This window comes from Phyllobates terribilis, unplaced genomic scaffold (assembly GCF_046119375.1).
Source record: "Phyllobates terribilis strain yellow unplaced genomic scaffold, ASM4611937v1 Scaffold_2__4_contigs__length_985480577, whole genome shotgun sequence".
NCBI lineage: Eukaryota > Metazoa > Chordata > Amphibia > Anura > Dendrobatidae > Phyllobates > Phyllobates terribilis.
Window position 1 is genome coordinate 381,838,610 of NW_027362762.1, and position 27,277 is coordinate 381,865,886.

At 42.3% G+C, this 27,277-nt stretch overlaps 1 protein-coding gene across 1 annotated transcript in view; it reads right to left on the minus strand.

Moving 5' to 3' along the window:
- The window catches only part of LOC141211172 (UDP-glucuronic acid decarboxylase 1), a 47,886-nt gene that overhangs the window by 8,722 nt on the left and 11,887 nt on the right, over positions 1-27,277 (minus strand). The window contains exons 3-6 of the mRNA XM_073664800.1: positions 26,459-26,518; positions 25,180-25,301; positions 16,145-16,264; positions 9,146-9,189 (exon numbers count right to left, since the gene is read on the minus strand). Of these exons, the coding sequence (XP_073520901.1) occupies positions 9,146-9,189; positions 16,145-16,264; positions 25,180-25,301; positions 26,459-26,518 (346 nt within the window). The remainder of the gene's footprint in view (positions 1-9,145; positions 9,190-16,144; positions 16,265-25,179; positions 25,302-26,458; positions 26,519-27,277) is intronic.

The window sequence follows — 27,277 nt, forward strand, 5'->3', positions numbered from 1 at the left end:
GCATTTCTGTAGCGATGGGAGCCCACCTAATTTACAGGGTACATGTCTCCAGAAGCCTGAGCTGGGCACAGTGTATGGGTACTGCAACGTACTGGGCACAACGACGGCAAATTTCACTCAGCAACATACACTGCTGCTAGTTTCTGGCAAACATTCATGGAGTCAAATTCATAACTTCACCTGTAGATAAATTCCCAGAGGGGTGTAGTTTCCACAATGGGGTCATTTGAGGGGGGATTCTGCTGTTTTGGCATGTCAAGGGGTTGTCAAATGTGACATGGCATTTGCAATCTGTTCCAGACAAAAAAAACAGAATTCAATTAGGGCTCCTTCCCTTCCCAAACAGTAGTTTTCCACCACATTTGGGGTTTTTGTGTACTCAGGACAAGATTTCACAACAGACTGAACTGTCCATTTTCTCCTGTTACCCTTGTAAAAATGCAAAATTTGGGGCTATATGAACATTTTTGTGGGAAAATGTAAATTTTTTTCCTTCCAGATTTCTTTAATTCTTGTGAAGCACCTAAAGGTTAATAAACTTCTTGAATGAGGTATTGAACACCTTGAGGGGTGCAGTTTTTAAAATGGTGTCACTTGTGTATTTTCTATCATATATGCCTCCCAATGTCACTTCAAATATGATGTGGTCCCAGAAAAAACAAAACAACCCTCCCCCCCAAATGTTTCAATAATCATACTGATTTAAAGTAAAGTAGACATGTGAAAAATGTTCTTTATTAACAATTGTGTGTTTAAGGGCATAAAAATTAAAAGTTTGGAAATTGGGCGAAAAGTGTGAAAATTTAGCAATTTCCGATATTTTCACAAATAGTGAATAAATTTTACCACCATCATGAAATACAAGGTCACGAAAAAAACAAAACAATCTCAGAATAACTGAGACCCGTTGAAGCGTTTTAGAGTTATTACCACATAAAGTGCCACTGGTCAGAATTGTAAAAACAGGCTGGGGAGGGGAGGGGTGTGAAGGGGTTAAACAATTATATTTATCTCCATGTGTTACTCCAGTAATTTGATTACAATTACTAGAAAAGAGGATAGTTTGGCATTACATTAGTTTCTCAAAAATGCTCAAAAGAATAGAATTTTTATTTCATTTCTATATGTTAAGGCTTTTGAGGTTCTTAAAAATGCTCAATCTTTCAAAAACCGCTAGGAATTAGAAGTAGTAATATGTACATTCTTCTGGCATTTTCCACCAGAAAGACGCTGAATACCTTACAATGCAAGTCGATCAGAAGGCTAAAAAGATGTCCGGGCAGAAGATCTGACAATTACCTGGAGCGGTGCTGGGAAAGGTTGGCTGGTGGAGGTGTTTGACCAGTCACACACAGTCATCTAATCGCAATTGTAAAGCCAGGCTCAGATTCATGAGGTGTACAAAAACAAAAAACAAACCCCACAAACTTTTTATTTTTTTTAATCATTTAAGGGAATGTGAACCTACGATCGTTTGATTGCTTATATTATATACTACAATACTGTGGTAGCTCAGTCTCCATAGCAGACCATGAAATTCACTAATTACCAAAATACTGTGATATTGCAGAAATTAGTGAATATCATGGTCTCTCAAGGAGACAGAGCTTCATAGGAGTCCGTATAACTCGGACGAGTATGTGTCTGTGAAAAGCATCAGACAGCACTCAGTTGCCATCAGAGTGCGGTCTGATTTTCTCACAGACCAACTGAACGGAAGATGTGGAGAAACTTTTTCCCTAGAGTACAGTCCTCTAGGGAACGAATGGAGTGGCAGTCACACATGTGTACTCCATTCTAGGGAGGGTAAAAGTGCCCCGTTCTGATGATCAATGTCGGGATCAAACAGTTAGACCCCCAGTAAACTGTGGGTAGGTGACAAAAACCTCTTTAAAGGTCACGTTCAGTATTTAATTCATATTTTACCTCAGTGTTTGTAAGCCAAAACCAGGAGTGGGTGATAAATGCAGAAATGGTGACAGGATACCAGGAGAAAATGGCACCAAAATGTGTTGTGCAATTTCTCCTGAGTACACAGATTCCCCATATGTGTTTGAAAATTACTTTTGGAGGCACAGTGCAATGCTCAGGAGGGAAGAAGTGCCATACTGGAGTTAAAATTTTGCTGGAATGGTTTGAAGGTGCCATGTCACATTGGCAGAGCCCTTGAGGTGCCAGAACAGCAGAACCCCCACAAGTGACCCCATATTATAAAACTACACCTCTCAATGAGTTAATCTAGGGGTGCAGTGATCATATTGACACCACAAGTGTGTCAGAATTTTACACCATTGGGCAGTGAAGAAAAAAAATAAATTACATTTGTTTACCACAAATATTTTGCCCCAGATTTTACATTTTTATACAGGGGAAAAGGGTAAAAATGGCACCAAAATTTGTCACAATTTCTGCTGAACATAAAAATACCCCACATGTGGCTGTACAGTACTGCTTAATATACGGTGAGATTCGGGAGGTAAGGAACGCTATTTGCCTCCTGGAGCACAGATTTTCCTAGAATAGTTTGCAGACTCCAGATACAGAGCCCCTATGTGCTAGACGAGCAGAATACCCCCTCAAGTGACCCCATTTTGGAAATTATACCCCTCTGGGAATTTATCTGCAGGTGTAGTGACGATTTTGACTCCATGGGTGTTTTCCATTAACAAGCAGCAGTGGATGTTGGAGTGAAACTTGCAAATCTACTAATGAAGTGCCCGACACGTTCTACTGGAGACACGTACCCATAAATTAAATGGGCTCTCATCGCTACAGAAATGCCAAACATGTGGACGTTAAATGTGGTTTAGGCACACTGTGGGGCTCAGAGGAGGGGGAGGGGGGAGGGGTCATCTGGATTTGGGAGTTCAGATCTTCTGAATTTTCTTTTTTTTTGGGGGGGTGGTGCAGGGGGGGGGGGGGGCGCACGAGGAGCCATATTGCTTTTCCAGAGCTTTTGTACTACCAGTAACATGGAAGCCCCCTATATTTCGAATTTAGTAATGCAGATGGCACGGCCGACTGGCCCACTCACTATAATGAGGCAGCAGAGTTACTCTGAACTCAGTCTAGCCTCTGTTCAGCAGTGTTATTTTCATAAGTGTACAAACCTGTGGTCAGCTGCGCTTTTATGCAAGCCTAAAAAGACGGAGACCACCGGATCATAGGCCAGACGGCGTCCACAGTGTCTCCATCTGTCTCATTATAGGGAATCTTCCCTCTAGGTTTCCGTCTGAGTCACATATTTCAGAGATTTACACGGAAACCCCGGTGTAAGCGCTCAGCGTAGAGCACAGGATAAATGTGCGCTGAGCCTTACTGCAATCTTTGGGTGACAGAATGAACAAATCAACAGCAGGTGAAGATTTAGATTTATTTTTTATGCCGTTCCTTGTGCGGTATAAGTGATTAGACGACTATTCTTCAGGTTGGTGCGATTACAGCGATCGCTGTATTCTGAGAGTTATAAATTATTTTGGCATTGATGGAGCTGTATGGTGACTTGGTTTTTTGGGGGGTGGGGTGCAAGATGACGTTTTTCAGTGATAACATTTTTTATTTACATTCATATTTCTATAGACAATAGATGGAAATTATTGGCAATTATCAAGACACATTCAATAAAGGAGTGGTTCTGCAGGAGCTTCTGAACTCTCTCGTCCATTGAATTTTTCAGGTTTTGGATGGTTTCTGCTTCAATTGTTTTGCATGAGGACAGAATACCCTCCCAGAGCTGTTGCTTAGATGTGAACTGCCTCCCGCCATCATAGACACTCCTTTTGATGATGCTCCAGAGGTTCTCAATGGGGTTGAGGTCAGAGGAGCAGAGGAGCATGGGTGCCACACCATAAGTTTGTCCCCTTTTATGCCCATAGCAGCCAGAGATGCAGATGTGTTATGTGCAGCATGAGACGGGGCATTATCATGCATGAAAATGATCTTGCTGCGGAATGCACGGTTCTTCTTCTTGAACCATGGAAGGAAGTGCTGTTTGAGAAACTCAACATACATTATGGAGTTCATCTTTACCCCTTCAGGGATCCTAAAAGGGCCGACAATCTCTCTTCCCATGATTCTAGCCCAAAACATTACTCCACCTCCTCCTTGTTGGCGCTGTAGCTGTGTTTGTAGCAGTGTTTGCATGGGGTGTCCATCAACCAGCCATCCTCCACTCCATCCATCTGGACCATCAAGATCATTTCATGCATGATAATGCATGACAATTTCAAAAATGAACATTTTTTTGTTCTTTATTAAAATGAAAAGGTTGAAAACTCTGCTGTGCATAATAATTTGGAACATGCATTTTGAGTTTATTTTTTTAAAAATATACTGTTATCATAGGCAGTTTGTACAAAACCCTTTCAATTGTACTCTAATAGTTATTTGACTGGAAAATTACAATGACTGCAATTCATATAGGTAATTTGGGAAAATCTGAGAAAATATTATTTGCATAATAATTTGGAACACAGTGTAAGGACAGTTTGTGGCCCAAATATTACATCTGCCCCCACCCCTAAACTGAGTCCTTAAATCCTTTTACATCTGCCCCCACCCCCAAAGTTTGGGTGGGGGAAGATGCAATAGTATTAAAGGACACAGTTTGGGGATACAAGGGATGGGTGCAGACTCAGTATGGGGATGTGTGCTGAGGAAGTATGGAGATATTTTGTGCAGGGAATATATACAGTACAGACCAAAAGTTTGGACACCTCATTTAAAGATTTTTCTGTATTTTCATGACTATGAAAATTGTACATCCACACTGAAGGCATCAAAACTATGAATTAACTCATGTGGAATTATATACTTAACAAAAAAGTGTGAAACAACTGAAAATATGTCTTATATTCTAGGTTGTTCAAAGTAGCCACCTTTTGCTTTGATGACTGCTTTGCACACTCTTGGCATTCTCTTGATGAGCTTCAACAGGTAGTCACCGGAAATGGTCTTCCAACAATCTTGAAGGAGTTCCCAGAGATGCTTAGCACTTGTTGGCCCTTTTGCCTTCACTCTGCGGTCCAGCTCACCCCAAACCATCTCGATTGGGTTCAGGTCTGGTGACTGGAGGCCAGGTCATCTGGCGTAGCACCCCATCACTCTCCTTGGTCAAATAGCCCTTACATAGCCTGGAGGTGTGTTTGGGGTCATTGTCCTGTTGAAAAATAAATGGTCCAACTAAAAACAAACCGGAGGGAATAGCATGCCGCTGCAAGAAGTTGTGGTAGCCATGCTGGTTCAGTATGCCTTCAATTTTGAATAAATCCCCAACAGTGTCACCAGCAAAGCACCCCCACACCATCACACCTCCTCCTCCGTGCTTCACGGTGGGAACCAGGCATGTAGAGTCCATCCATTCACCTTTTCTGCGTCGCACAAAGACACGGTGGTTGGAACCAAAGATCTCAAATTTGGACTCATCAGACCAAAGAACAGATTTCCACTGGTCTAATGTCCATTCCTTGTGTTCTTTAGCCCAAACAAGTCTCTTCTGCTTGTTGCCTGTCCTTAGCAGTGGGTTCCTAGCAGCTATTTTACCATGAAGGCCTAATGCACAAAGTCTCCTCTTAACAGTTGTTGAAGAGATGTGTCTGCTGCTAGAACTCTGCACAACACAAGTGATGGTCCTAACCCCATTTATAAGGCAAGAAATCCCACTTAATAAACCTGACAGGGCACACTTGTGAAGTGAAAACCATTTCCGGTGACTACCTCTTGAAGCTCATCAAGAAAATGCCAAGAGTGTGCAAAGCAGGAGGTGGCTACTTTGAAGAACCTAGAATATAAGACATATTTTCAGTTGTTTCACACTTTTTTGTTAAGTATGTAATTCCACATGTGTTAATTCATAGTTTTGATGCCTTCAGTGTGAATGTACAATTTTCATAGTCATGAAAATACAGAAAAATCTTTAAATGAGAAGGTGTGTCCAAACTTTTGGTCTGTACAGTAGTAAGGGGCAATTATTTATTCAGGGGCTCAGCTTAGAGCAGATATTTTTTATTCAGGAGCATTATAATGACACTGCTATTTTTAAGGGCATCAAGATGAAGAAAATAAAGAGAACGACTCCCAGAGACACCATCTTTCCGGTACCTGGATATAAATGTTTTTTGTAATACTGACTAATTCTCATTTTTATTTATGTTAGGAACATTAAAGGGGTTGTCCAAGTTTGTAATGAGTCTGCAGTCATTCTATGTGACGGCAGAATTCTCACAACACGCACTGCACACTGTCTGGATTCTCTCATGCCAGCGATTTGCATACATGCAGTCACATGCAGACTAGACGTGTGGCCTTACTCGATAAAAATGAATTGAGCGAGGCCAGACACGTCTAGTCTGAATATGGCCAGAAGTATACAAATCACATACTTGCACTTACATGACCGTCCACTCTTGCCACCGGCAAGGGAGAATTTTAAAAAAGTGTGCAGTGCATGCGCTGTGAGATTTCAGAAGCCTGAAGTCACAGAGTGACTGCAGACTTTCATCACAAACCAGATGAGTCCTTTAATTATAAAATGAAGCCCTGTGGCATGCCAATCCAATCCAAATAGCATTTAATATACCGTCAGGATTCAGCTCTGCTTGCTGGCAGGTTTCATCAGTCATCTCATGGCCACTTCACTCATGTGATTTTGATACTTACGGTCACGCAACAACTAGTCTGTTTTTCACTGAGCTTTGAGAGAAATGGGGAGAGCAGCGACTAAGTGTGCAAATCGCATATGTGCTCAAGAGCGGGGGGGGGGGGATCTAGAATGAACCAGACTGTAAATAACATGGTAAAGGCAGTTAGTGAAGATGTAGATAGGCGATACATTCATTGGTAGATACAGTGAGTATGGAAAGGATTCAGACCCCTTTAAAATTTTTGACTCCGTTTCATTGCAGCCATTTGGTAAATTCTAAAAAGTTCATTTTTTCTCATTAAAGTACACTCTGCACCCCATCTTGGCTGAAAAAACAAAATGTAGAAATTTTTGCAAATTAAAAAAGATAAACTGAAATATCACATGATCATAAGTATTCAGACCCTTTGCTCAGTATTGAGTAGCAGCACCCATTTGAGCTAGTACAGCCATGAGTTTTCTTGGGAATGATGCAACAAGTTTTTCACACCTGGATTTGGGGATCCTCTGCCATTCTTCCTTGCAGATCCTTCCCAGTTCCGTCAGGTTGGATGGTGAACGTTGGTGGACAGCCATTTTCAGGTCTCTCCAGAGATGCTCAATTGGGTTTAGGTCAGGGCTCTGGCTGGGCCAGTCAAGAATGGTCACAGAGTTGTTCTGAAGCCACTCCTTTGTTATTTTAGCTGTGTGCTTAGGGTCATTGTCTTGTTGGAAGGTGAACCTTCGCCCAAGTCTGAGGTCCAGAGCCCTCTGGAAGAGGTTTTCATCCAGGATCTCTCTGTATTTGGCCGCATTCATGTCTCCTTCAATTGCAACCAGTCGTCCTGTCCCTGCAGCTGAAAAACACCCCCATAGCATGATGCTGCCACCACCATGTTTCACTATTGGGCAGAGGATGAGCAGTGTCTGGTTTTCTCCACACATACCGCTTAGAATTATCACCAAAAAGTTCTCTCTTCATCTCATCAGATCAGAGAATCTTATTTCTCATAGTCTGGGAGTGTGTTTCTGAGCAAATTCTAAGCGGGTTTTCATATGTCTTGCATTGAGGAGAGGCTTCCGTTGGGCCACTCTGACAAAGGCCCAACTGGTGGAGGGCTGCAGTGATAGTTGACTTTTTGGAATTTTCTCCCATCTCCCTACTGCATCTCTGGAGCTCCGCCACAGTGATCTTGGGGTTCTTCTTTACCTCTCTCACCAAGGCTCTTCTCCCATGATTGCTCAGTTTGGCTGGACGGCCAGGTCTAGGAAGGCTTTTGGTGGTCCCAAATTTCTTCCATTTAAGGATTATGGAGGCCACTGTGCTCTTAGGAACCTTGTGTAATGTAGAAATTGTTTTGTAACCTTGGCCAGATCGGTGTCTTGCCACAATTCTGTCTGAGCTCCTTGGGCAGTTCCTTTGAGCTCATGATTCTCATTTGGTCTGACAGACAGGTGTGTGCCTTTCCAAATCAAGTCCTATCAGTTTAATTAAACACAGCTGGACTCCAATGAAGGAGTAGAACCATCCCAAGGAGGATCACAAGGAAATAGGAAATGGACAGCATGTGACTTAAATATGAGTGTCTGAGCAAAGGGTCTGAATACTTATGACCAGTTGATATTTCAGTTTTTCTTTAAAAAATTCTACATTTCTGGATTTTTTCAGTCAAGATGGGGTGCAGCATGTACCTTAATGAGAAAAAAAAACGAACTTTAGAATTTACCAAATGGCTGCAATGAAAGTGAAAAATTTAAAGGGGTCTGAATACTTTCCGTACCCACTGTATACTGATCAATACATTTTCTAGCCATACATTTATTGGATGGATAGATCAACCTAGTGAATATCTAACTTTATATCAACCAATGTATCGCTTATCAAGCTTTTCATCATCATCAACCTCTAGAAAGATTTGCTATTTAATAAATAGATGCCTAGCTATATATCCTCACCAACTGCCTTTACCATGCTATTTACAGTCTGATAAGTTCTGTATCACTATGTATATATATGCTCTATCCCACTAGGTAGGCAGCCAGAAAATTAATGTTTATATTATATTTTGATACATTGGTGGCACAGTGGGGTTGAATTTATTTTAATACTAGTAATACCAAATATGTTGGGAGCAATCCTGTGTGCGCTGCGCTCCTAGGTGCAGTGGTGATGACTGCCTCTTGTGCACGCTCCCGCATTGGTCCTCGGTACACAGTGGACGCCATTTTGTTGTTTTCATTTTTGAAGACCACTATATTGAATGCGCCGGCGCGATATTTAAAATCAAGAACCACAAAATTGAATTCTTTACTGCAAGTATCATTTTAATCTGTAACAGCGCCAACATGACAATGTCTGTAAAACCTGTCAGCAGAATTTTGCTAATTCTTTACTAAGTGAAATGACCCAACTATGGTGGCAGAAATGAAATTTTGTATAATAGAGATGTATGTATTCTCTCTCTCTCTCAGATTATATATATATACACACACACACACACACACACACAATTATTACACACTAACCTGACATATTGAAACGCCCTAGTCTGTGATCCTGATCCATATACCTACAGAAGGAAAAACAAAAACCTTATTTACAGTAAAATGTAAGAAAAATGGCTTAATAGATGATAAAACTTTGTGATGCAGTTTGAACAACTCTTGCCTGTAAAAATGAACAACTCCAAAAACATTCAGAAGTTCATTAAATTACACACACTTTCAAAAAGAATTTCGCCAACACCTTGAAGGTGCAGAAATTTTTCCCTCCTTGCCTTTAACCACTTCGCACCAGAGCCTGTTTTTGCCTTCATGACCAGGCCAATTTTTTAAATTCTGACCACTGTCACTTTATGAAGTAATTTCTCTGGAATGCTTCAACGGATCCCTCTGATTCTGAGATTGCTTTTCGTGACATATTGTACTTCATGATAGTGGTAAAATTTCTTCCATATAACTTGCGTTTATTTGTGGGGGGGGGGGGGAAACAAAAAAAAAAAAAAAACGGAAATTTGGCGAAAATTTTGCAATTTTCAAACTTTGAATTTTCATGCCCATAAATCAGAGAGATGTCACACAAAATGGTTAAATAACATTTCCCACATGTCTACTTTACATCAGCACAATTTTGGAATCCAAATTTTTTTTTTTTGTTAGGGAGCTATAAGGGTTAAAAGTTGACCAGCGATTTCTCATTTTTCCAACAAAATTTACAAAAACATTTTTTTAGGGACCACATCATATTTGAAGTCACTTTGAGAGGTCTTTATGACAGAAAATACCCAAAAGGGATACCATTCTAAAAACTGCACCCCTCAAGGTGCTCAAAACCACATTCAAGAACTTTATTAACCCTTCAGGTGCTTCACAGGAATTTTTGGAATGTAGAAGAAAAAAATTAACATTTAACTTTTTTCACAAAAATGTTACTTTAGACCCAATTTTTTTTTTTTCCACAGGGATAACAGGAAAAAATGGACCCCCAAATTTTTTTGTGCAATTTCTCTTGAGCGTGCCGATACCCCATATGTGAGGGAAAACCACTGTTTGGGCGCACTTCAGGGTTTGAAAGGGAAGGAGCGCCATTTGACTTTTTGAATGTAAAATTTGTTTGAATAATTAGCGGACGCCATGTTGCATTTGGGGAGCCCCTGATGTGCCTAAACAGTGGAAACCCCCCACAAGTGACACCATTTTGGAAACTAGACCCCTTAGGGAACTTATCTAGATGTGTGGGGTTCAAGGTGCTTCACAGAAGTTTATAATATTGAGCCGTAAAAATACAATTTTCACATTTTTCCCCACAAAAAATGTTTTTCATTCCCTAATTTTGCATTATCATAAGGGTAAGAGGATAAGTTGCACCATGAAATTTGTTGTGCAATTTCTCCTTAGTACGCAGATACCCCATATGTGGGGGAAAACCACTGCTTTGGTGTACGGCAGGGTTCGGAAGAGAAAGGAGCGCTAGTTGGCTGGGATAGGTTGCTGACACCATGTCACATTTGAAGAGTCGCTGACATGCCAAAACAGCAGAAACCCCCATAAGTGACCCCATTTTGTAAACTACACCTCTCAAGGAATTCATCTAGGGAAGTAGTGCGTATTTTTTAATTTTTAAATTTATACCATTGGGCAGTGAATAAAGCATAATTATATTTTTACCCCAAAAAAAATGTTTTACCCTCAGATTTTACATTTTCACACAGGGCAGTGGGTAAAAATAGTGCCGAAATGTGTCACACAATTTCTTCTAAAAGTGGCAATACCCCATATGTGGCTGTATTGTACCGCTCAGCCATACGGCGAGATCTGGGGGGGGGGGGGGGACGGAGTGCTATTTCACAATAGGAGAACAAATTATTGTAGAATAGGAATTTGGATTTGGGAGCACAAAATTTTCTGAATTTCGTTTGGGGGGCAAGGGCCATTTCGCTTTTCCAGAGCCTTTCTGCTACCAGTAACTTGGAAGTCCCTTATATTTTTAACAGATGACGGACCTGAGTGGGGACTAGCTTTTTTTGAGGACTGAGTTGAAGCTTTTATTGGGAACATTTTACGTAACATTTATCCGGCGCTCTAGGCTGAGCACTTACATCGGGGTTTCCATCTAAAATTTCCAAGTGATGTAATTCAGATGAAACCCCTGCAGGATCCATTCACTGTAATGAGGCAGCAGAGTTACTCTGGACTCCGTCTGGCCTGTGTTTAGCGGTGTCCTTTTTTTCATAAGTGCACAAAACTGTGGCCAACCGCACTTTTATGCACGCCTAAAACAAATGACACCGTGGGATCCCAGGCTAGACGGCGTCCACAGTAGCCTATATCTGCCTCATTACAGGGAATCTTCCGTCATGGGTTCCGTCTGAATCACTATTTCAGAGAATTACACGGAAAGCCTGGTGTAAGTGCTCAGCGCAGAGAGCAGGATAAATGTGAGCAGAGCCTTACTGTGATCTTTGGGAGACATAATAAACAAATCAGTAGCAGGTGAAGAATTGGTTTTATTTATTTTTTACGCCGTTCCTAGTGTGATATAACTGATTAGATTACTTTATTCTTCGGGTCGGTGCGATTACAGAGATACCAGATTTATATCGGGTTTTTATGACCGACAGCTGTCACACACTGAGACGCTTTTTTTTGCAAAATCTAGTTTTTGCATCACCATATTTTGAGAGCTATAATTTTTCCATATTTCGTCCGACAGTCATGTGACGGCTTGTTTTTTGCGGGACGAGTTGACATTTTTATTGGTACCATTTTTTGGGTACGTGACATTTTTTGATCGCTTTCTATTCCGTTTTTTGGGAGGTAAAATTAACAAAAACCAACAATTCAGGAATTGTTTTGAGGTTTTTTTTATGCCGTTCTGAGTGTGGTAAAAGTGATCAGGCAGCGTTATTCTTCGGGTCAGTACGTTTACAGAGATACTACACTTACTGTATTTTTTTTATGTTTTGGCGCTTTTACACAAACAATTTTATAGAAAAAAATATTTTTTTTTGCATTGCTTTATTCTGAGCGCTATAACTTTATTTTTCGGCTGATGGAGCTGTATGGCGGCTTTTTTTTGCGGAACAAGATGACGTTTTCAGCGGTACCATTTTTATTTCTATTTTGCTTTTTGATCGCATTTTTTTCCACTTTTTGTTTGATGATATGATGAAAAAGCATATTTTTTTCTCGGTTTTTTATTTATTTTTATTACGGTGTGCACAGAAGGAGTTAGTGTGACAGTTTTATAGCTCGGGTTGTTTCGGACGCGGCGATAACAAATGTGTGTACTTTTTTGGTTTTGTAAAAATATATGGATTTATTGGTTTAATATTTTATTTATTTTGTGATTTTATTTTTTTTTTTTTTTACATTTTTACTTAGTCCCTGTATGGGACATTCATTTTTATTTTTCTGACCACTGATCTCATGTAATGTAATGTAATGTAATGTAATAGACATAGATTACATTACATGAGATCTTCGCTGACTGTTTCACAGTCAGTCTCCTGCCTGGCTTCAGCTGCAGGCTGAGCCAGGCAGGACACCATATATGGCAGATCTGGAGGCGGTCATGTGACCTCCAGCTGCCATCGCAACCCCAGGTCCTGGAAGGAGAGGTAAGTAAGACGACCCCCCTCTCCTCTGTCTATCTTCTATATGCCGCGATCACTATAGATCGCGGCATATAGAACATAGCAAAGGGTTAACATCACTGGGACCTGATCCAATCAGGTCCCGATGATGTTACCTGTCAAAGCTAACGCTCTGCACCGGAATTGCAGCGCTTGCAGGACCCTGGGGGTCCTGAGCGCTGCGAGACCACCCACCGTTTTTAAACGTCGGCGCTGCACAGAGCCCAGCAAGCGCCGACGTTTATCTACAGTGGGTGGTCGGGAAAATGTTAAAGATCCACAATTGTATTAATTATTTTTCCAGTAACATAGCTATATGATGGTTTTATTTTTCTTTGCAGGGCGAATTGCAGTTTTGAATGACAATTTCCGTTATCAAATAAAGTACACTGCATAACAAGAAAAAAATTCAGAGTTTGATAAAACAAAACACACAGTGGGGAAAATAAGTATTTGAAACACTGCCGATTTTTCAAGTTTTCCCACCTACAAAGAATGGAGGAGTCTGTAATTGTTATCGTAGGTACACCTCAGACACAATCTCAAAAAAAAAAAAAAAAAAAGCAAACAGTCATATCGTATGATTTTTATATATTTCATGTAATAAAAATGCAAATTAAGTATTTGATACAACTTAAATATTTGGTACAGAAACCTTTGTTTACAATTACAGAGGTCAAACGTTTCCTGAAGTTCTTGACCAGGTTTGAACACACTGCAGTAGGGATTTTAGCCCACTAATCCATACAGATCTCCAGATCTTTCAGGTTTCGGGGTAGTTGTTGGGCAACATTGAGTTTCAGCTCTCTCCAAAGATTTTCTATTGGGTTAAAGTCTGGAGACTGGCTAGGCCATTCCAGGACTTTGAAATGCTTCTTAACCTTAGTTGCCCTGGCTGTGTGTTTCAGATCATTGTCAAGCTGAAAGACCCAGCTACGACCCATCTTCAATGCTCTTACTGACAGAAGGAGGTTATTGGCCAAAATCTCGCGATACATTACTCCACATCCATTCTCCCTTTAATACGGTGCAGTCATCCTGTCCCCTTTGCAGAAAAGCACTCCCAAAGTATGCTTCCCCCACCATGCTTCACGGTTGGGACTGTGTTCTTGGGGGTTGTACTCAACATTCTTCTTCCTCCAAATATGGCTGTGGATACCAAAAAGATCTATTTCAGACTCCTAACCACATGACCTTCTCTGGATCATCCAGTTGGTCATTCGCGAACTTCAAACGGACTTGGACATGTGCTGGTGTAGCATCGGAGTCTCTGCCCCTTGCTAGGCAGAGAAGCCATTCCCCTCACCTCTCTGCTCCGTGCTCGGCATCTTCCTCCCGCGCTGCTGGCAGCGCACGCTGCTTCCCAGGCACTGTGCTTAGGGCGCGCTCCCTCTTAAAGGGGCCACGCGCGCCGTCCTAAGGAGTCCCCGGCCAATTGCCGGAGGATCTCCCATATATAAGGCACCTCCTCCAAAATGGAGGTGCCCGAGCAAAGTTGTTTGCACTGTGTCTTCCTGTGCTTCAGCCCTCAGGTTCTGCTGCTAGCCTGACTTCTCGTACTGCCTGCCAGCCTGTTATCCATCAGTTACCTGCCTGTTACCTGCCTCGTCTGTCAGACCGCTCACCTGGGAGCACCCGCTTGCTTTCTGCCAGCCTGCCTGGAGATCCTGCTGTCACTTGCCGTGACCTCCTGCCTGTCTACCCAGAGACTGTCCCCGACACTTGCTGTGGCTACCTGCTTGCCTTCCCTGGGAGTCACCCGCTTCCTTACAAGGACTTCCCCTTTGTATTGCAGCTCAGAGGTTCCACCTCCCGGCCCCGTTACAGCTGGCATGAGCAGGTGGACCTTGCGTGCTCTGCAGGATTTTAATCCATGACGGTGTAGTGTTATAAATGGTAATGTTTGAGACTGTATTCCCAGCTCTCTTAAGGTAATTGACCAGGTCCTCCCGTGTAGTTCTGGGCCAATTCCTGACCTTTCTCAGAATTATCCTTACCCCACGAGGCGAGATCTTGCATGGAGCCCCAGACCGAGGAAGACTGCCAGCCATTTTGCTTCTTCCATTCTCTAATAACTGCGCCAACAGTTATTGCCTTCTCACGAAGCTGCTTGCCTATTGCCCTGTAGCCAATCCCAGCCTTATGCAGGTCTATGTGGACAGGTGTCTTTTATACAAGTAACGAGTATAAACAGAAACAATTAATACAGGAACTAAGGGCAGAGTAGGAGGGCTTCTAAAGAAAAATCTAACAGGTCTGTGAGCCAGAATTCTTGATGGTTGATAGGTGATCAATTACTTTAACATCATACAACGTGATTTCCATTTATTTCCTTAACTATTCTGTTGCTCATAGTTGAAGTGTTGCAACAATAAAAAATTACAGACCTCAATTCTTTGTAGGTAGGAAAACTTGCAAAATCAGCAGTGTATCAAATACTTATTATCCCCATTGTACAAACGGAGAAGGCGAGGGCCAAAAGGGACCAGGTATGGAGAAGGCGAGGGCCAAAAGGGACCAGGTATGGAGAAGGCGAGGGCCAAAAGGGACCAGGTATGGAGAAGGCGAGGGCCAAAAGGGACCAGGTATGGAGAAGGCGAGGGCCAAAAGGGACCAGGTATGGAGAAGGCGAGGGCCAAAAGGGACCAGGTATGGAGAAGGTGAGGGCCAAAAGGGACCAGGTATGGAGAAGGCGAGGGCCAAAAGGGACCAGGTATGGAGAAGGCGAGGGCCAAAAGGGACCAGGTATGGAGGAGCGAGGACACGGGCCAAAAGGGACCAGGTATGGAGGAGCGAGGACACGGGCCAAAGGGACCAGGTATGGAGGACGCGGGCCAGAGGACGAAGACACAGGCCAAAAGGATCAGGTATGGAGGACACGGGCCAGAGAGGACGCGGGCAAGAAAAGGACACGGCCCAGAGGACACACGGACGACATCAAGGGCGGACTAGGAGGGCAACAACGATGTCGAGGAGGTTAAGGATTGACGAGGACGGCTCATAATAGGTGTACAATCATCAAGCAAATATCATTAGAAAGCCGCTATGTTATACTTCTGGACCCAAAAACAATGAGTAGAGAAATCGTAATGCCTAAAAGTTCCAGATTCCTTCCATAAAACATGGCATGAAAACCTTGGCCAATTTTATTTGCTAGTGATGCAACTTCACTTAGCTTATTAAAAGTTCTTTCATAAAGTTGATTCATTTTTCATTCATTCTATCATGTACGGTATAGAGAGCAATTTCCTTTTAATCCAACTAAAAGATTTGGTGCAGAAAACAGCATGTGCCGATGTGAGGAACAGGTAGGATGTTTATACCAGCCTTCAATTAGAAGAAACCTATTAGAGGGCATTTAGACCAGAACGGTTTGCCATTTCGTACTTACAGTTAAAGGCTCTCCTTGTAGTGCTTGTAGTACAAAGTTACTGACAACTCTTCCATCATTCATGTGCATACGTGGCCCAAATGTATTAAATATCCGAGCCACTCTGACCTCCACACCTTCCTACCAACAAGAAAAACAAATTTAGAGACCACATTTTCTTCCAGTAAAAATGTGACTTTTGTTTGTAAAAACATTCTACACAAATAAGCATGTATTTTTCTACCATAGCTTGTATCACTTTACAAGGTTGTTTTCATTACGAGTTTTGGAAGGTACCACTAACCAGCCTACTGGCTTCTTACTTGCTAGGGGGCGTTCCTGAATGACCGACGAAACTGACCAGCAACATGGCCGCACAGTTGGCCCAAACTGTCCACTGTTGACAGCAGAGCTAGCTTTGCCTCTGCAGCATTGTGTAAGTGCAGGGACAATGAACCTGGCTGGATCCAGCCATCTGGCTAGCTTCAGAGCAGCGCTTGCAAGCTCTATAGTATAAAGCATACAAGAGCTGCACTACTTGCCCAGGAACCTAGCCACCTCTGATAGAATACTGCCCTTTGTTAGTTTGCAGAGGTAGCCGGTAACCTATGGAATTAAGAAGCCCTCTGTTCTTATGAATGTTGACGAGTTGCTTGCTTCTATGTGCAGTTTGAAATTGTACCCATTTATAAAAAGAAAACCCATGTAAATGTTTCCAATAAGTTGTGATGAGCTTTCCTTGAGAGGGCACAGCATGTATTATATGACATAATGTTATCAATGCAGCATTTCCTATAGCAAGGACACACATTCACAAAACCATCTTGTCGAAGACCTCAGGTCTATAATGAATTGCTCTGGCATGGTTAATTGATTCTGTAATTTGTGACTCGTATAAACACATTCTATTTTACATAATGAAACACCCTTTGAAATTAATTTGGTTGGAAATAAAACATAATTAACAATAATATAACAACTTCAAGCCCACTGCTGTGAAGATCAAGCCATTATTATATCAAGATGAGGCTGGCAGCAGAAGAGTGGACTGGCCACCCCAGAACTCATTGTCATTTAAACTTATGGCAGAAACCCAACTTCAAAGACTGAACTTTGTGGTTTTCACAAAAAGAAAGATAGCAGAATTTCCAAGAAATCTGAAATACTTTTATCAAAGCGCTCCAAAAGAATTTGAAGTGAAAAGTAATATGTCAAATACCTTTTTGGTTTTTAAAGTGTTAAGTCACAGCCTCGTAGGAAAAAAAGCAGATGAGTAGTAGATGCTAAGAAGTCACAGCACCACTAGAAGGCTATCTGAGTGGTTCCCTACATTGACCCAGTCTATATAGAACACCTATAACATAGTAACTGAAACATTTCCCACTTTTTTAGGCAATTACCGAGTGAAGCAACCTTGAGCAATCAGCTTTCAAACTTAGGGGAGGGAGGGGGTAATTGCAGTATGTATGTTCATTTCAACTGTAGCACCCAAATGAAGGATTGCAGCTTTTATTGCCCTCTGTCTTGCCAGGTCCTGCATAGGGCCCTAGCGGCTTAGCTGATCGTTATCAAGATGGGACCCTCATTAAATTCTCCAACGGTGTATTTTGGGGTTTGTTTGTTTTTTACCATTTCTACCATTCTTAATGTACAGAACATTTATATTGCTTGTGTGCCACAGACATTTTAATATTGTAAGACTAAATTGACCCATTTCAGATGGAGCATGCTGTAAAGATAGTAGATTTAATACAAAAGAGCACTCTATTACATGGGTAGTGAAAAAATCAATTACTCCATCACATACAAGATTAGCTACTTATCAAGGGACTTAAAACTGCGCAAATTACACAACGTGCAATAGTTTTGAAACTTGGGCAAATCACACAATCAGCAAAAAAAAAAAATCCCTCAGCAAATAAAGTCTCCCTAATGTAATTAGAGCACAGGAAATACATAGGGCTTAAAGATATAGAGGTCAGAATAAGGGCGTCTGCAAGACCTCATTAAGAGTTTCTGTCAGACCCCATTATTCGGACCATGATGTCCTCCAGTTTTATATATTTGCTTGGGAGACAAACAATTTTTTTTTTTTTTAGACATTACTGTATAAACGACTAATGCTATCCATAATTTCCATGGACCCACAGACTTGTATGAGCGATTTTGATCCATGACATGGGTCAAAAATTTTGGGGGGGGGGGTGTTATTGTAGGTTGTAAGACGTCTTCCAGATTACACTGAATATTAGTGTTATAGCAGAAGATGGAGTCCCTCAAGTTTAAAGGCCCCATCTATGCTATATAAGTCTGACAGTTATTTTAGGTGAAAACAACAGCTATGAATGTTCCTTCTTGTATCAATAGCGTGTCCTTGCTAAAAAGATAACGTGATTCTCCCTGGCCAGATGTTTCTTTTTGTAGCAATAATGTGTTCTTGCAGAAAGACGAAATGACCTTGCTAACTAGATAAGTCTAATTAAATATTTTAAAGCATACAGAAACTAGCTTTTTTCGCTTGTTCAGCTAAACTGTATAATCGAACCATATATGGCAAATCCGTATCCTGCCTTTAGGGTGTATATTAGCCCTGTGTTTTGTAATAAAGTTTTTAGAGTATGTTTAGACACAAACATCCTGTCCTGTGTCTTCATTCTCTCCGAGCTCGTAATCCAAAGGATAGAAGACCCAAAATTCAGTGACGACAGCTGGCGCCTCGAACAGGGACCTTGAGTTAATCTACCCAAGGGTGCTCGACCGGTCCGAGACGTGGGACGAGTGAAGCTCTCTGTTGGTGATATATACAGCGCTGAGGTAAGAATAACTGTTATATTCTACCTAATTATATCACTGCATAGAAGAGACTCCCTCACCCCCGAGCGGTCGGCTCCCCAGGTAATTCAACAGATTGTTGTCTGGCTCAGGTCCCTTTGAACCAGTAGAATCCCCTCAGATCAGTCCTGCCTTCTATCCTTTGGAGAATTTAAGAATGAAAGTATGGATCCAATGATTGTGGTGTGGATGTGTCCCGGGATTGATGTTTTTGGTCTGTTTTTCTGGTTGGCGTATAAGTCCTAGAGAGGCTAGTAGTGGAATGGTTCAGAAACCTTTGTGGCCCATTGTCTAAGTGACCATTGTCTAAGTGACTGAGGAGTCTCTTCTAGGTGAGGAGAACCGAAAAAAATGGGGAACCAAAATGCCAAGGAAGGCATTATAGCCAAAGACTTAGTGGTACGCAGAGAAGGGAAACAGGCACTGATTGGAATTGACAAAATATTGTGTAAAGCGGGAATGAATGAGAATGGAGAGATGAATGGAGAGAAATGGAAATCCTTCTTTAACTCCTATCATGGATGGCTGAAAGATAAGGGTCTGTTAGGGACAGTAGATGTATGGATGAATGTATGCACTTATTTTGAAGGAAAGATTGAAGAATTAGGAGACGGACGTTACAGACTGACAAAAACTGGAATGACAGATTTTCCTCCCTGTCCGCTCCCGACGTCACCCCCACCCCAGTACCAGAATTCCCAGGAACCTAAATGTTGGGTTTGCCCCAGATGTGGACAGCAGAATCCCTTGACAGTAGACATCTGTGTGGCATGTGGAGGACCGAGACCCCACCCAGCTAGTCTATTCCCAATGAGGACGGTAGTTGTGCCAGGAGCACCAGCAGTAGCAGCAGCAGCAGCAGGGAGGGGATGCAGTGGTTCCAGGTCAGGAAGCTCGTACAATGTTAATGTATAGACCATGGAGTCCTTCAGAGCAGTTGGCACTGATCTCCCAGCTGCCAGACCCATCCCAGTCCCCTATGGGTTTCGCTAGAATGATCACCACCATACAGGATACGTACCATGCCACTAGAATAGATCTGCAGGGGGTAATTAAGGGAAAATTGGCAGATGAAGCCCGCTATGATAGGTTGATAGATGAGACAAAAAAACAGTATGCCAATAGGACCGGACCCGTAGATGCAGAATCTAATGATGCAGCAGCTGGAGTCCTATTCGCAGCAGCGTTGGTAAAAGCATGTCAAGACAGGCAAGCAGAAAAGCAAGTTACACTAGAAGATAGAGTGCAGGGAAAGGAGGAAGATCCTAAGGATTATTTCTATGCACTAAAGAAAACCTGGTCAGAAATGGGGTTCAATCCCGGGAATAAGACTAGTGAGAGGGTATTAGCAAGTGCTTTCATGAATGGACTAAAGAAAGAGATTGCAGAGAAGGTAAAAGCAAGTAGACCGGACTGGAGATCAGTGAAGGCAGAAGATTTAGCTAGAATAGCTCAGGGGGCACAACATGACATAGCGCAGGCAAAAAGAGCTGCCAGAGTACACATAGTAGAGACGACCCCCAGAAACAACAGAGGCAGAGGACGGACTGAAGGAGGAGGACAGAAACTGTGTTACGGATGTAAAAAGCCAGGACATTTTAGAAAGATCTGTAGGACCAACCCGTATCCAAATGTTCAGAGTACGGGTCCTCCAGCCGACCAAACAACGCCCCCATAGGATGAGGGTAGCTTGCACATGAACCCCCTCATCTCCTTACCCCCAACTCCCAGTTGTATAGTGCAGGTGAACCTACCAGGGGGACATGAAATCGATTTCCAAGTAGATACGGGGGCCGACAATTCAGTAATTACGCAAGGTGATTGGCCATACACTGACACTGATTTTTCACATCATGTCATTGCCACCCCCTTCAATTCCCCGTCTGTCCTGCTTCCTGTCACTAAAATAATTCCCCTGCAAATTCAAGGAGCTACTGTACATAGCCAGCTCATGGCATCGCCCCGAGGCCAATGTAACCTTTTGGGAAATGATGTGTTGTCCCAATTACAAGCACATATTGAGTATCATCCCGATGGCACTGTCACCATGACCCCAGGTTTAAAACCAAGTACCCTTTGCAAAATTATGTCACTAGATATTGCCAGCATAGAAGAGACAAATGAGTTTCCCCCGATATTGGAGCATGCTGTACCACATGATTTTTGGGCCTCAGACAAAACAGATGTTGGTAGGTTAAGAGTTCAACCAGTAATGGTGAAATTAAAATCAGGAGCCATCTTGCCTCAACAGAGGCAGTATCCCCTTAGCTCGGCTCAGGAGAATGCCATAGCCCAGCAGGTCCAAAAATTACTACAGAGAGGAGTCCTAGTCAAAACCCAGTCCCCTTGCAACACTCCCCTGTTCCCAGTAAATAAAAAGAGTGTGCCAGGACAACCAGCCGCATATAGAATGGTCCATGACCTCCGGTTGGTTAACAAAGCCACAGAACTTCTAACACCAGTTGTGCCCAACCCGCATACTCTTCTGTCACAGATACCTTCTAACTCTCTTTGTTTTTCAGTGGTTGATTTGGCAAATGCATTTTTCAGTGTACCATTACATCCTGACTGCCAGTACCTGTTTGCTTTCACATTCCAGGGCAGTCAATATACATGGACAGTGTTGCCACAGGGTGCCCAGAATTCACCCACAATGTACACTGCAAGTCTGCAGGAAATACTGGAGGGATGGTCTGAACCACATATCGTTGTTTTGCAATATGTCGATGACCTGCTCATTTGTGCCCCCTCCAGGAAACAATGTCATAGTGCAACTATATCGCTTATGTTGTTTCTCTATCACGCTGGCTGCAAGGCATCGAAAGATAAGCTTCAGTTTTGTAAATCTTCAGTCACCTTTTTGGGACATTGCATTACACCAGGAGCTCGTCATTTAACAAATGCACGCAAACAAGCAGTACAGGCATTCACCGTCCCCATTAATGTTGCAGCCCTCAGAACTTTTCTTGGACTTGTTTCCTATTGCAGACAGTGGATTCATGCCGTCTCTATTTTGATGCAGCCCCTCTATGACTGTCTTACCCCAACACCTTTTGTACTAACATCAGAGGCAATAGACTGTTTTTATTCTCTCAAGAACCGTATTTTGGCCGCTCCAGCTTTGGGTACCCCTAATTATGAGCTCCCATTTACTCTGTACCTTCATGAACAAGCTGGACATGCAGCAGGAGTTTTAACTCAAACACACGGTGATAATCAGAGACCTGTTGCCTACTTTAGTGGCAGATTGGATGCGGTAGCCAGAGGTGCACCATCCTGCGTACGTGCTCTGCATGCTGTTGGACTATTACTCCATAAATCCGCAGACATTGTTCTTGACCACCCGCTCACCGTTCTAACACCTCATGATGTCTACACTATATTGAATCAAGTGCAACCCGCTCACCTCTCAGCAGCACGTCATCTCAGGTTACAATGTGCACTGTTAATGCCTCCCAATGTTTCTTTACAGAGGTGTACTACCCTGAATCCAGCAACTTTGTTACCTCTCTCGGATCTAAAGGAGGAGTCAGGTACTGTGCTTTATAAGGAAGATCCAAGAGAGGAAGTTCCTCATGACTGTGTACAAATGATGGCACAAGAAACGGCAGGTTTACCTACTGTATTTGAACATGAATTACAAAATGCAGATTTTGAATTTTTTGTAGATGGATCCCGTTATCAGGACGATTCAGGTACCTTCCATACTGGATATGCAGTTGTCTCCCTCAATGCAGTAATCAAGGCAGAACCAATGCTCCCACACCAGTCGGCTCAAGAAGCTGAACTTAGGGCCCTAACCGAGGCCTGTAAACTATCGGAAGGTAGTATTGTTAACATTTACACAGATTCTAGGTACGCATTCGGTATATCGCATGATTTTGGTCCAATATGGAAGTCAAGAGGTTTCCTGACGGCAGCAGGACACCCCATTAAGAATGCTGATGCGGTCCAGCAGTTAATTGATGCGCTACAACTACCCAAACAAGTAGCTGTCATAAAGGTAAGAGCACATACCAGACGCACCGACAAGGTAAGCAGAGGAAACGCGATGGCAGATGCAGCGGCAAAAACAGCAGCCTGTAAGCCGCAACAAGGGTCAACAGTACGTCAGTTAAGTGCCCCTAAAAACCCCTTTGTGTCGGAGGACATCTTATCCCAAATGCAGGCTCAGGCTCAAAAGGAGGAGGTTGATAAGTGGTTAAAGGAAGGTGCATGCCTGAATGAAGCAAATGGGGTATGGGGGAAAGGGACGCGACGATGCCTTCCAAGGGCACTGTACCCAGCAGCTGCCCAGATACTACATGGGCCAACACACCAATCTAAAACGGGTGTGATGAGTGTGATGCAGAAACATTGGGTGGCACCAGGATTCTCCACCTGTATTGAAAACCTGGTACAAGGGTGCATGATATGTGCTACACATAATCAGGGTAGAGTAGTTAAAACACCACCCAAACACACCCCCCGGCCCCTCTATCCATTCCAGAGACTGCAAATTGATTATATTCAGCTGCCAAAGTCAGGATCATGGGAATATGTGTTAGTCTGTATTGATTTGTTCTCAGGATGGCCAGAGGCTTTTCCGATTGCCAAAGCCACGGCTGCGGCAACCGCAAAGAAACTGCTTGCGGAGGTGGTCTGCAGGTATGGGGTACCACAGGTAATTGAGACTGACAGAGGTACACACTTCACAGGTGAAATAATGAATGAAGTCATGTCAGCTCTAGGAATTCAACAAGCATTCCATACCCCATATCACCCACAAAGTAGTGGTAAAGTGGAAAGACTGAATGGGACATTGAAATTAAAAATTCAGAAAGCCATGGCTGAGACAGGAAAACCATGGCCGGACTGTTTACCACTTGCTCTGTTTTCAGTAAGATACACGCCTAATAGAAAGACTGGACTCTCTCCATATGAGATATTGTTTGGCAACGTACCCAGCCTAGGGTGTTTCTATCCGCAAGCATTAGAAATGAACAACCATGTGCTAAGTTCCTATGTGAGGGCTTTACACAAAAAGATTAAGCAAGTACATGATAATGTCTTCAGTTCTCTTCCAGATCCAGATCAAGACTCTAGCAGCCATACGCTGCAACCTGGAGACTGGGTGGTTATAAAAAGACACGTGAGGAAAAGCCTAGATCCACGGTTTGACGGACCCTTTCAAGTTCTGCTGACCACAAGTACAGCCGTTAAGCTAGAGGGAAAAGAGACCTGGATCCACGCGTCCCATTGCAAAAAGATACTAGGAGAACCAGCGGACAAAGAATGATGACATTGTTTATACTTACCTGCATACTTGCGACCACAGGTGCATGGACTAGGTTAGGCACCATGGATGGAGACGACAATAGATTCATTAGACACCATCTTGCTCTAATCGATGGACTAAAGGAGCAAAACCAGACCATTGCTAATTGTTGGATATGTACACATGCCCCTGTGACCTCCACTAGCATACCCTTTCTCGCTGTCCCGGTCTCATGGGAAGAGATAAACTTTTGAGTGAACTGTTCAGATACTTTGGCCAATAATTCCACACAGAGATTTTCCTTTCTAAATCCCGCAAATTGGTTTAAAGGCATTGGTGGGTGGTTGGCTGGTATAGTGCAAGCTATTTTACAGGTTTTGCTAATGTGTCTTGCAGTTTATTTGGTTTTTAAGCTTTTTCTAATGTGTATTCAGCGGTGTACTAAAAGAAAACATAGAAATTCGTATTGATAAATGAAGGAACAAAAGGATGGAATGTTATAGCAGAAGATGGAGTCCCTCAAGTTTAAAGGCCCCATCTATGCTATATAAGTCTGACAGTTATTTTAGGTGAAAACAACAGCTATGAATGTTCCTTCTTGTATCAATAGCGTGTCCTTGCTAAAAAGATAACGTGATTCTCCCTGGCAAGATGTTGCTTCTTGTAGCAATAATGTGTTCTTGCAGAAAGACTAAATGACCTTGCTAACTAGATAAGTCTAATTAAATATTTTAAAGCATACAGAAACTAGCTTTTTTCGCTTGTTCAGCTAAACTGTATAATCGAACCATATATGGCAAATCCGTTTCCTGCCTTTAGGGTGTATATTAGCCCTGTGTTTTGTAATAAAGTTTTTAGAGTATGTTTAGACACAAACATCCTGTCCTGTGTCTTCATTCTCTCCGAGCTCGTAATCCAAAGGATAGAAGACCCAAAATTCAGTGACGACATTAGTAACACGACCAACCTGGTTCATATAAGCATAGTACATGGTCTCTGCTACTCGCTTTCCCTCATCATAACAAGCTCGGGGGCCAATAGGATTCACATGTCCCCAGTAGTCTTCATTTTGAGGGTGAACTTCTGGATCTGATGATTAACATAGGAGGAGATTGAGGAAAAAGCATAAAGTGAATGTAATAAAAAAATAAGTAGAATACAGACTATGGGCTTTACAAGGAACCATTATATCAAAACAACAAACAATATAAAGGCCAAAGATTACAACAGCCAACATTACATCATTTATCACAGTCTGGACTTTTTATCTTTTGCTCTGTAGCTTGACACCTGAGATAATGGTGGTAAAGATAATGAGACGCAGGAACAATGTTGAAAGCGATTTCAAGTGTAAAGGCCCCATCACACATAATGAGATCGCTAGCGAGTTCGTTGATACGTCACGGTTTTTGTGACGCAATAGCGATCTTGCTAGCGATCTCGTTATGTCTGACAGGTAGCAACGATCAGGCCCCTGCTGTGAGATCGCTGATCGTTACAAAGCTTCCTGGACCATTCCTGGGTCGTTGCGCTCCCGCTGGGCAGTGTGCATCGCTGTATTTGACACCTTATCAACGACTTCGTTAGCGATTCAGAACTGAGACACGTAGGCGTGCATAAATTGGACTTTTCCGCGCCCCTGAAGTGGAGGAACCCCAAAACCGTAAGCGTGAAAGTAAAAAAAAAAAAGTGGTTTAATACGTAATTCCAGCGGGGATAATGGGTTCCTATGGGAGAAAGTGCGGCCGCAGGTGTGTAAAGAATTGACATGTTGATTCTTTTTACGCCCGCACTTTCTCCCATAAAAATGCAGCGTATATTTACGCAGTGTCTGTACGGCAAAGTGAATTTCACATTCACTTTGCCGGCAGACACAGAGGCACATGGAGCATTTTTAAAAAGCGTGCGCAAAAAAGTGGTCAAAAATGCACGTAATTTTACGAAAAGTAATTTTATGCAAGCTTTTGTGACACAATACAGTCCCTATCAAGGTGTGGATCGTTGAAATAGCTGCTGTGTGAAAGCGTCCCAACGACCGCCGAGATCGTTAGTTAGATCGCTGGGGCGGCCAAAATCGTTGGGAAGTTCTGCATGTTTGACAGCTCCCCAGCGATCACGAAACGACTCTCCAGCGATCCCAAAACCGTGACGTAATAACCATCTCGCTAGTGATCTCGTTATGTGTGACGGGGCCTTTAACCTCTTTAGCAATATTCTAAAATACACAAATGTAATGTCACAATTACCTCCATAGACCTCTGAAGTAGATGCCAGTAGTAGCCGAGCTCCAACACGCTTCGCTAATCCTGAAAAGACATGAATAAACTCCATGAAATTGCCGGTATATATAGATAGATTGGCCTCATCCTCTGATTCACTGAAAACAATCTGCGCTAAAGCCGTATTTAGACGGAGAGAATTCTGCTCAAATCGAGCACGAATAGATAAAACAAGTTCAATGGCCTGTGGAAATCAGCCTTTTACAGAACAAGAACACCAATGTAAACTGCGTGAGGAAGAACGATTGTTCATGTGCACACTATATGGGGACAGAACGATCACATTGTTAGCGCACAACCCCCATTTAGATCACAGATATGAACCCTCTCGGATTACTATTTTGTGAATATTTTTTGCGGCATTACTCAATGAACAAGAGTTTTGCAATATATAAAATACATTTATTTAATTTATTTTAATTATACATTATGTTATATAATATATATTTTACATACACATACTTTTTATCTGTATGTTTTTGCTCAAATCATTGGACTTTGGGTCAGGCTACTCCCTCACATGAGAGACACCTGTTTTTCATGTATCTTTGTCCTATTTTTATTCTTATCAATAAAATATCTATTTTATAAAGGTATTCCTACTGTCACATGGTCCTTTCCAACCTCCTGCAATAGGATATTTGGAAGGCTATTCTTTTATCTCTATTTGTTTCAGTGACGTGGCTTTCTTGGTAACCAAACTATTGATGGATTCAAAGTAAACTTGCCAGATTACAGACAACATTCAGTGTTATTCACTGTTTTAGGTAACTCTAATCCCTAAAT